Raw genomic sequence first — 11603 nt, 5'->3', positions numbered from 1 at the left:
TATGGATCCTTGTAGTTTTTAAATCTTTGATCCAAATTGTTTTAAAATAGGCCTATAGTCCCGTTACTGATTGGCACATAACACGATAAAACCACTGCAGATTAGCCCATTATCTAACGGTCCTATTTATAACACAACAATTTTTATCTGATGTTCCCTGCTTCCCTCTTCCTGAAAATCACATCTTTCTCTGGATTTTATCCTTTTCGTATCTTCACAGAGTCACAGGCACAGAAACAGGCCCTTCAGCTCACCATGTCCATGGCAACCATGAAGTACCCTCCCACACAATCCCACACAAGCACTTGGTGATTCAAGTGGTTGTCCAAATAAATCTTAAATGTTGTGAGAGTGACTGCCTCCACTGCCCTCTCATGCAATACGTTCCAGATTTGGCAATTGCATGGCCTAGCCAAAGTCTACCATGACCTCCCTACTCTTCAATTCTATTGCCCCAGCTAATGAATGCCAGCATCATGTAGGCCTTCTTCACCATCCTATCTACCTGAGCTGCCACCTTAGAGATCTATGGACCAGCACACCAAGCTGCCACTGTTTCTCTGTATTTTTTAGGGCTCTACCAATCATAGTGTATATCCTTCCCTTATTAAACCTCTGAAAGTACACTACCTCTCACTTATCATGATTAATTTCAAGCTGGATTTGCTCCACCCAATTTAGCAGATGTCATTCTGTAACCTAAGATTCCCCTCCTCACTATCAACAACACTACCAATTTTCATGCCATCTATGAACTTACTAATCGTACCTCCTACATTCATATTCAAATTGCTAATGTATATGACAAACAGTAAGGGTCCCAGCATTGATTCCTGTGGTACACCACTGGTCACAAGCCTCTAAATGCAAAAGCAACCCTCCACCCTCTCTCTCCTTTCACCAAGCCAAATTTAGATCCAATTCGATAATTTGGCTTGGGTCCCTTGGGCTCTAATCTTTTGGACCAGCTTTCCATGGGGATCTTGTCAAAAGCCTTACTAAAGTCCATGTAGACTACATCAACCACACTCCCCTTATCAATAAACTTTGTTAATTCTTCAAAAAACTCAATCAAATTAGTCAGACAAAACCATGCTGACAATCCTTAATCAATCCCAGCCTTTCCAAGTATGGATTAATCCTGTGTCTCAGAAATTTTTTCCAATAATTTCGCTTTGACTAACGTTAGACTCACTGGACTGTAACTACCTGGCCTATCTTTGCTGACCTTCTTGAATATAGGCACCACGTTTGCTGTCTTCCAGTCATCTGGCACATTACCGATGTCAACCAAAGATTTAAAAATCTCTGTCAGGATCCCAGCAAACACCTTTCCTCCCTATGGTCTTGGTCCTGGGGACTTACCCATCTTTATCCCTATGAAGATGGCTGCTCAGTGGAGCAGCTGGTGGAGCCACTGCCTCACAGCACAAGAGAACTGGGTTCAGTCCTGATCTCAGTTTCTGTCTTTGTGGAGTCTCCCCCTGTGACTGCATGAGTTTCCTCCAGGTGCTCCAGTTTCCTTCCATTTCCCAAAGGCATGCAGGTCGATAGGTTAATTGCCCACTGTAAGTTGCCCCTAATATGTGGTTGAATGGTAGAACCTGGGGGTAGTTGATGACAATATGGGGAGAATAAAAATGGGGTTAATGTAGGATTAGTGTAAATGGGTGGTTGATGGTCAGGAGGGACTCAATGGGCTGAAGGGTCTGTTTCCCTGCTATGTGTCTCTATGATTCTAAGACCACATATACTGTACATCCTCTTTTTAATGTTAATGTGTTCTTGGATAATCCCTGCCCCCTTCTCTAAAATTAGGAACTGCTGTACACCATCTTTCTCATAATGTTTTCATGAAATGTCTACAGTATTTTCATGTCTCCAAATAGATTTTGATCTCAAGACAACCTCTTGTTCACTTAATCTTAACATTAGCTTTAATGATTGCTTCCCCTCAGGTATTGATCTCCCTGCCTTTAAATTTTCTGTCATTATCCCTTTCATCAATAAAACACACCCTTGACTCCACTACCTTTACAAATCACCACTCCTACTACTTCCCTTTCTTAGCCAAAGGCCTTCTACATGTTGTTGTCTCCCAAATCCCTGTCCCTCTTTCTTTCAATTCTGCATTTGAATCCTTCCAGTTTGGATTCCTCTTCAGTACCAAAGTGGCACCAATCAAACTCATAAAAATCATCCTTTGTGATCTTGATTGTGGTTGCTATCCCCCTGATTTAAGCTGTTCTCATTCTTCCCACCCCATCTGCAGTATTCAACATGGTTGACCATTCAGATCTCCAGCCTTGTCTCTCTTCCATTTTGCAGCATTGGTATTTAATTATTCTTAATTACTGCATTATACCCACAGCAATGGTTTGTCATTCCACTCCTGCACAGTTACTTGTGAAATCCCATAGAATGTATTTTTGATTCTTAAAACCCACCTCTTTAAACAAAGCATTGGTCACCTATCTGGACACAGTTTTCTGTGGCTCAGTCAAATTTGGCTTGAGTATGCTCCCATGCAATATTTCATTTAATTAGAGGTACTGTATAAATGTAACCAATAACCTCACTAGAATGGTGCAAGCAAAGACTAACTGAATCAAACCCAAATTCAATCTTTCCTTTGCTGGCTTGGGCAATCACTCATAACTATGTTGGCTCTTTTCTAAAATAATATAAAATAATCCTATTGTTCTTCTCTCTCCATTTCACTGCTCCTTTTATTGCTTCTGATAAAAATACAGAAGAACTTAGGAGGAATTTCTTTATACACAGAGGGACAAAATGTGGCACTTGTTGACAAATGGACTGGTTGAAATAGAGAGCATTGAAATTTTTAACAGAGATTTAATGCATACAAGAGGGAAAAGGGAAAACCAGGCAAAGGTGGAACAGGCAATTTGAATATAAAGAGACTCATGTGGGACTTGAACACCGGTGTAAATCAGTTGAGTCTGTTTCTGTGCCATAATTTACTTGCAGATCAATAATAAAGACAAGAAATTTGATCACCTTTCAGTGTTTATTTTAGTGCAATGTGATAGAAAATAGACTATTCGCAGAATGAAATCCAAAAGTGATCAAATCTGAGTCATTTTGTGTCACTCTGAAACTTTGATTGGGCATTTCATAATAGTCTCACCAGAACAACTTCGCCCCTCACTCCCTTGCAGTAAAAAACCTCCACGTAATGACTGATGTTACATCCCCAATAACCCAATCACCATGGTCCTGATACCACCCCCCCCCCAAATCAATTTGACTCCACCCTTCTTCACTAGTCCACCACAACGTGCTGATCTCAGGCCATTTGAACTTCAGCTACACTCCTGTCTCACACTGGCCCTTTGTTAGAATCTTCCCTTCCCCCTACACCCCAAGTTGGCCTCTAGTGCAACACTTCCTGGAACCCAGTCCTTGATCACGCATCCAATACAGCACCCCACCTTCGCAGCCTCAATTCCCAACCAGCCCTCTCTCCCTTCCTGACTTGACTTTGCAGTAATAACGAGTTTCAGCAGTGGAGCCAAAACCAAAACAGTAATCCCAGTCTTTTACAGTGAGCTACAATTTCTAGGCCTAGATATTTTAGCATTCAACACTGCTGACCATACTAAGCAGCAGAACTTATCACCCTAGCTGCATCAATATTTGACTATCTATCTGAAAAACTGAACCTCTAATATCCTGGTGGGGAGGTTTGCTAAGGCTGCTGGGGAGAGTTTAAACTAGAATTGTTGGGGGGTGGGATCCGAACTGGAGAGACTGGGGAAGAGGTGCTTGGCTCTCAGATAGAGAAAGCTTGTAGTTGGTACGAGAGGAAGGATAGGCAGGTGATAGAGAAGGGATGTGCTCAGACACAAGGTTTGAGATGTGTCTATTTTAACGCAAGGAGTATGGTGAACAAGGCAGATGAGCATAGATAAATACTTGGAGCTACGATGTGGTGGCCATTACAGAGACTTGGATGGCTCAGGGACTGGAATGGTTACTTCAAGTGCCGGGTTTTAGATGTTTCAGAAAGGACAGGGAGGGAGGCAAAAGAGACGGGGAAGTGGCACTGTTGATCAGAGATAGTGTCACTGCTGCAGAAAATGTTGACATTATGGAGGGACTGTCTATGGAATCTCTATGTGTGGAGGTTAAGAACAGGAAGGGGTCAATAACTTTACTGGGTGTTTTTTATAGGCCGCCCAATAGTATTGGTATTGGTGTTGGTTTATTATTGTCACCTGTACCGAGGTACAGTGAAAAGCTTGTCTTACAAATTGATCGTACAGGTCAATTCATTACACAGAGCAGTTACATTGAGTTAGTACAGAGTGCATTGATGTAGTACAGGTAAAAACAATAACAGTACAGAGTAAAGTGTCACAGCTACAGAGAAAGTGCAGTGCAATAAGGTGCAAGATCACAACAAGGTAGATTGTGAGGTCATAGTCCACCTCACTGTATAAGGGAACCATTCAATAGTTTTATCACAGTGCGGTAGAAGCTGTCCTTAACTCTGGTGCTACGTGCCCTCAGGCTCCTGTATCTTCTACCCAATGGAAGAGGAGAGAAGAGGGAATGTCCTGGGTGGGTGGGGTATTTGATTATGCTGGCTGCTTCACCAAGACAATGAGAGGTAAAGACAGAGTCCAAGGAGGGGAGGCTGGTGTCCATGATGCGCTGGGCTGTCCACAACTCTCTGCAGTTTCTTGCGGTCCTGGGCAGAGCAGTTGCCATACCAAGCCATGAAACATCCAGGTAGGATGCTTTCAATGGTGCATCGGTAAAAGTTAGTGAGAGTCAAAGGGGACAAACCAAATTTCTTTAGCCTCCTGAGGAAGTAGAGGCGCTGGTGAGCTTTCTTGGTTGTGGCATCTAAGTGATTTGACCAGGACAGGCTGTTGGTGATGTTCACTCCCAGCAACTTGAAGCTCTCATCCCTCCTGACCTCAGCACCTTTGATGTAGACAGGAGCATGTACACCACCCCCTTTCCTGAATTCTTTTGTTTTGTTGACATTGAGGGCAAGGTTGTTGTCATGACACCATTCCACTAAGCTGTCTATCTCCTTCCTGTGCTATGACTCATCGCTGTTTGAGATACGGCCTACAACAGTGGTATCATCTGCAAACTTGTAGATGGAGTTAGAGCAGAATCTGGCCACACAGTCATGAGTGTATAGGGAGTAGAGTAAAGGGCTGAGGACACAGCCTTGTGGAGCACCAGTGTTGAGAATAATCTACTGAGGAGCAGGTAAGGAAGCAGATCCTAGAAAGGTGTGAAAATAACAGTGTTGTTGTGATGGGAGATTTTAATTTCCCAAACATCGATTGGCATTGGGTTTAGATGGGGTGGAATTTGTTCAGTGTGTTCAGGAAGGATTCATGACACAATATGTAGATAAACCTACAAGAGGAGAGGCTGTGCTTGATTTGGTATTGGGAAATGAACCTGGTCAGATGTCAGATCTCTCAGTGGGAGAGCATTTTGGAGATAGTGATCATAATTCTATCTCCTTTACAATAGCATTGGAGAGAGATAGGAACAGATAGACTAGAAAGGTGTTTATTTGGAGTAAAGGGAATTATAAGGCTCTCAGGCAGGAAATTGGAAGCTTAAATTGGGAACAAATGTTCTCAGGGAAAAGTACAGAAGAAATATGGCAAATATTCAGGAGATATTTGTGTGGAGTTCTGCATAGGTATGTTCCAATGAGACAGGGAAGTTGCGATAGGATACAAGAACTGTGGTGTACAAAGGCTATAATAAATCTAGTCAAAAGGAAAAGAAAAGCTTACAAGAGGTTCAGAGAGCTAGGTAATGTTAGAGATCTGGAAGAGTATAAAGCTAACAGGAAGGAGCTTAAGAAGGAAATTAGGAGAGCCAGAAGGGGACATGAGAAGGCCTTGGCAAGCAGGATTAAAGAAAACCCCAAGGCATTCTACAAATATGTGAAGAGCAAGAGGATAAGATGCGAAAGAATAGGGCCTATCAAGTGCAACAGTGGGAAAGTTGTATGGATCCGGAAGAAATAGCAGAGGTACCTAATGAATACTTCACATCAGTATTCACTATGGAGAAAGATCTGGGGGATTGTAGTGAGGACTTGCAGCAGGCTGAAAAGCTTGAGCAGGTAGATATTAAAAAAGAGGAGGTGCTAGAACTTTTGGAAAGTATCAAGTTGGATAAGTCACTGGGACCAGATGAGATGTACCCCAGGCTGTTGTGGGAGGTGAGGGAGGAGATTGCGGAGCCTCTGACAATGATCTTTACATCATCAATGGAGATGGGAGAGGTTCCGGAAGATTGGAGGGTTGCGGATGTTGTTCCCTTATTCAAGAAAGGGATTAGAGATAGCCCAGGAAATTATAGCCCAGTGAGTCTTACTTCAGTGGTTGGTAAGCTGATGGAGAAGATCCTGAGAGGCAGGATTTATGAGCATTTGGAGAGGTATAATATGATTAGGAATAGTCAGCATGACTTTGTCAAGGGAAGGTCCTGCCTTACAAGCCTGATTGAATTTTTTGAGGATGTGACTAAACACATCGATGAAGGGAGAGCAGATTTCAGCAAAACATTTGATAAAGTACCCCATGCAAGGCTTATTGAGAAAGTAAGGAGGCATGAGACCAAGGGGACATTGCATTTTGGATCCAGAACTGGCAGGCCCACAGAAGGCAAAGAGTGGTTGTTGAAGGGTCATATTCTGCATGGAGGTTGGTGACCAGTGGTGTACCTCAGGGATCTGTTCAGGGACCCTTACTCTTTGTGATTTTTATAAATGACCTAGATGAGGAAGTGGAGGGATGGGTTAGTAAATTTGCAGATGACACAAAGGTTGGAGGTGTTATGGATAGTATGGAGGGCTGTCAGAGGTTACAGCAGGACATAGATAGGATGCAAAGCTGGGCTGAGAAGTAGCAGATGGAGTTCAGCCCAGATAAGTGTGAAGTGTTTCATTTTGGTAGGTCAAATATGATGGCAGAGTATAGTATTAATGGTTGGACTCTAGGCAGTGTGAAGGATCAGAGGGACCTTGGGGTCTGAGTCCATAGGGCGCTCAAAGGAGCTGCACAAGTTGACTCTGTGGTTAAGGCGGCATATGGTGTATTGTCCTTCATCAATCATGGAATTGAACTTAGGAGCTGAGAGGTAATGTTGCAGCTATATAGGACCCTGGTCAGACCCCACTTGGACTACTGTGCTTAGTTCTGGTCACCTCACTACAGGAAGAATGTGGAAGCCATAGAAAGGGTGCAGAGGAGATTTACAAGGATGCTGCCTGGACTGGGGAGCATGCCTTATGAAAGCAGGTTGAGGGAACTTGGCCTTTTCTCCTTGGAGCGACAGAGGATGAGGGGGGGTCCTGATAGAGGTATATAAGATGATGAGAGGCATTGATTGGGTAGATAGTCAAAGGCTTTTTCCCAGGGCTGAAATGGTTGCCACAAGAGGACATAGGTTTAAGGTGCTGGGAAGTAGATATAGGGGAGATGTCAGGGGTAAGTTTCTTACTCAGAGAGTGGTGAGTGCGTGGAATGGGCTACTGGCAACGGTGGTGGAGGCGGATATGATAAGGTCTTTTAAGACACTTTTGGATAGGTACATCGAACTGAGAAAAATAGAGGGCTATGGGCCCTAACCCGTACATCTTTGGAATGTGGGACGAAACCGGAGCACCCGGAGGAAACCCATGCAGACACAGGAAAAACGTACAAACTCCTTACAGACAGCGGCCGGAATTGAACCTGGGTCACTGGTACTGTAAAGTGTTACGCTAACCGCTACACTACCATGCCTGGCATTGGTTGTGCACAGTCCTTGAAATGGTACCTCCCATTGGGAATAGAACCTATTGTTTTCATAAAGGTTTGTATCATGGTTTGTAAGTCCAAAAAGAAATGTGAACAATTGATAAAGGTCAATTACCATCATCTACTTGCTTATAAGAGACCATTTTTTGATTCACGGGGTGTATTTCCACTGAATCAATGATCACTTTCTATGTTGGGGGGAATTGTGTTTCTGTTGAAGGACAGGCCTTAGCTTCAAATAGAACTACCCTTATGTAGTACAGTTCCACACATCAGTAATAATGCCATGCTCTTACATAGTAACTTTAAAATAGTACAACTGTCCTGGGATGGTTCACAGAAGGATAATCAAACCAAATTTGATATTGAACCACAGAGGGAGATGTAGGTAAGATGGAGATAGGTTTTGAAATGGATCTTGAAGGAGGAAAGGTAAATGAGATGCAGCTGGGTTTAGGAAGGAATTTCCAGAATTTAGGCCTTAGCTACTGAAGGCAGAGCTGCCACTTGTGGGTCATTAAAATGGAGAATGAGCAAGAAAATTACATAGTCAAGTCAAGAGAGTGATGGAATTCTCTTCACTTCCCTGGATGTGTGAATCTCTAACAACACTTAAGAAACACAACATCATCCAAGACAAAGCAGTCACTTAATTAACACCTCATCCACCATCAACTACCTCCATCATCGGTCCACCATCTATAAAATATACTACAGTTTGACAGCACCTCCCAAACCACAACCTTGACCAGCTAGATGAAGGGAAACACCACTAACTGCAAAATCCTCCTCCAAGTCACACACCAATCTGACAACTTTTATGGAATACCTTCACCAGAAAGACTGCAGCAATTCAAAAGGGCTGCTTGCTGCTATCTCAAGGACAGTTAGGCATGGCCAACAATTTTTGACCTTGTCAGCAATTCTCCCATCCTTTAAACAAAGCAGAAAAACATTGGAATAGTAAGGTTATCACAGAAGGCTGTTGGCCTGGAGGTGTTTACAGAGATTGGGTGGTGGGGCGGCTATGGAGCAACTTGACAAAAAGGATGACAATTTTAAAATCAAGATGGTGCTTACTGTGAATCAATTTAGGCCAGGAGTAAAAGGGATATGGGGTAAAGGGTGCCAGGCAGCTAATGAAAAACAAGATTTTGAATGAGCTGAAGTTAATGAAGGGCGTAAGGTCAAGGGTCCTGTGATGATTGATCTGTTTTACTGTTACTAACAAATAGATAACATTTCTATCTATAACATAAATTCACCTTTTATGAGAAACATCTTTCTCTCTGAGAGGTTCTTTGAAGTTTCCCATGGATAATACTCCTCCATACATCTGCATATATCTACAGAATGTCTATAATAATGAGTAAGCCTCACTTTGCAAAATTCAAAACAGTGTACACTCATGACTATGGGATAGGTGCACACATGGTACAATCACATGCATACTTAATATGTTTATTTTTTGCAGCAGTTATGGTTTTAAGCTGTGAAGGTTCTCATTTAGTTCTCTTGCACACCATTATCAAAGTTTCCCACAGGGAAAAGCTTTCAATAGAAAGTGTACAACAAATCCTACCTAAGACTTATTTGACACTATTGTGATAAGTTCATCTCTATACCTAAAATTCTTTTATTTTGTATCATAATATAAGAAAAACAATAACAGTTCCATGTGAAAAGAGTTTGTGATATGATGAAAGAGTTAAAGTGACATGACAAATATTTCACACTTAATAAAAGAGAAGAGGCAAAAGAGTCATAAATCATCTTTAGAATGACGCAGTAGGAATTTGCTAAAGTGAGTATCATTACATATGTGGAAGCAAATAGTCCAGTTTGCCCATACCTTAAACTGAGTATAAAACGTAATCCATTTTCATGCATCTCAGTCTTAAAGATAAATATGAACTGGGATCCCTCTCTTTTGATTATAATTTTCCACCTAATTATCCCTGATGTCAGCAGCATCCTTGATGCTATTACATGAATCATTGTTGCTTGGTCCTTGCAATTTCTATCAAAAGCATTTAAATCCATTTCCAAGCAGATGACAGTAAAATTGAAATAAAGTGATAGAAGTATTGTGAATCCAAGTGATAAATATTCCCAAATAAATCTTATAACTATATTGTCTTTGTTAACCAGAAGTAATAAATCTATTGCCTTTATAATCATTAATTGGCAATTGCATTATTATCCAAATAGATCTGAGTTTTATCCAACAGTTAGTTTCCCTGGCAACGTTCCATGCACTTCACATGACTGAACTCACAAAACTAAGATTCAGATTTAACATTGATTGATCTTGCCTCCCACTATCTCTGATTCCAGCCTGATGAAGCAATCCCACTTGCAAGTGAATCTGACAGACTGAAACTCAACATGTAGGCAAATCACAAACCCACAGCCTACCCCCTCGGGGTGCAACACATTGGAGAATTTCCAGTATCTTCTGAATGAAACATGCATTCTGATGTTTGTTATTGATTACATATCATATTTTCATCCCAAGCCTTATATTATCTGTTGAAGTCACAAAGTTTGCACCAGACAAGGATTTATTGCCACCAGGTATGGTTGCTATGGAAATATAAATCATCATATTAAGAGCCATTAGTGAAACAGCTCACAAATAAGACACTTACAGAAATCTTCTGGTGAAGACGGCAGGTCACTCGGGCCCTGATTCAAGCCATGTCTGGACCTTCGACTTCTCAGCAGCCTCTTCATCCGGCTCACAATACTTTCCCTCTTAGCCATGGTCACATATACTCAAATATGCTCATGTTGGTTAAAGGGTAAAATAAAAGTGCTGTATTTAAATTCACCCCAACTGCTTTAAAAATGTTTTACAATATCATTTTTCAAAGCAGAGAATCTTCTTATCAGCCTGAGGTACTGACACCACCATCTTGCTCATGCAGTTGGTTCTCTTTTGCATCAGGCTCACACATTTCTCTTTTACTGAAACTCTGATGCGCAGGAGAAAGTCCTGCCTCTTGCAGAATGAGAACACGTTTCCATTTCAATTCATTCCTGATGCATGGGGAGCTGTTCAGTGCCCAGAAAACACACAGACACACGTGAAGAGAAGGAACACCAATCATTCTGCTTTTAATTACAGCTTTAGCAGAAACAACTGGGGATGCTTAGATAATCAAATAGAATTATAGAATGGATGATTCTAAACTGGATTACAGAAAAAGAACATTGTGGTCTGCAGAAGAAGTAGGGAAGTGGATCAGTATAATGTGACTGACATGAAATCTCACATGGCCCTCAACGCTCCTGAAATCCAAAGTGATTCCTTCAGTCTGTGGAATCTCTTAGTTTATCCAACCTGTCCTACTAGCATCTTAAATTATACTTGCTTCAAGTGCCATGAGAATTCTTATTTTGAGATCCCAATGTCAGATGTCAAAGATAAATTTATTTAATGGTATCCAACGTGATTACAAAATAATTCTATCCCCTCTTGTTCTTATTGATGTGTCTGTAGACTTTAAAATGGTTGAATATTCTCGGCTGATTCATATCAGCTGTGACTTTTCTTCCCATCAACCTATCCGTGGCAGCTAAATTCTAACAAACATACATTTACTCAGCATCTTCATCCATATGTATGCCTCTTGACTCCTCATTGACTCAAATTCAAATGTCAGACTGCTTGCCTTTGGCCAAGCATTTGGTATTTAGTCCTAACAACTCCTTACATGGCTTGGCTTTAATTACTATTTGATAATGCTCCTGTGAAGTGTATTAAAAGCTGTTTTCCTATGCCAA

At 41.5% G+C, this 11603-nt stretch overlaps 1 protein-coding gene across 1 annotated transcript in view; it reads right to left on the bottom strand.

Moving 5' to 3' along the window:
• The window catches only part of grid2ipb (glutamate receptor, ionotropic, delta 2 (Grid2) interacting protein, b), a 151748-nt gene extending 141029 nt beyond the window's left edge, over positions 1-10719 (bottom strand). The window contains exon 1 of the mRNA XM_052021789.1: positions 10466-10719. Coding sequence (XP_051877749.1) covers positions 10466-10580 — 115 coding nt within the window. The 5' untranslated portion in view covers positions 10581-10719. The remainder of the gene's footprint in view (positions 1-10465) is intronic.
• Between the last annotated feature and the right edge of the window lie 884 nt (positions 10720-11603).

Source organism: Pristis pectinata, chromosome 8 (assembly GCF_009764475.1).
Source record: "Pristis pectinata isolate sPriPec2 chromosome 8, sPriPec2.1.pri, whole genome shotgun sequence".
Classification (NCBI taxonomy): Eukaryota; Metazoa; Chordata; class Chondrichthyes; order Rhinopristiformes; family Pristidae; genus Pristis; species Pristis pectinata.
This window is presented reverse-complemented; position numbering and strand designations above follow the sequence as displayed.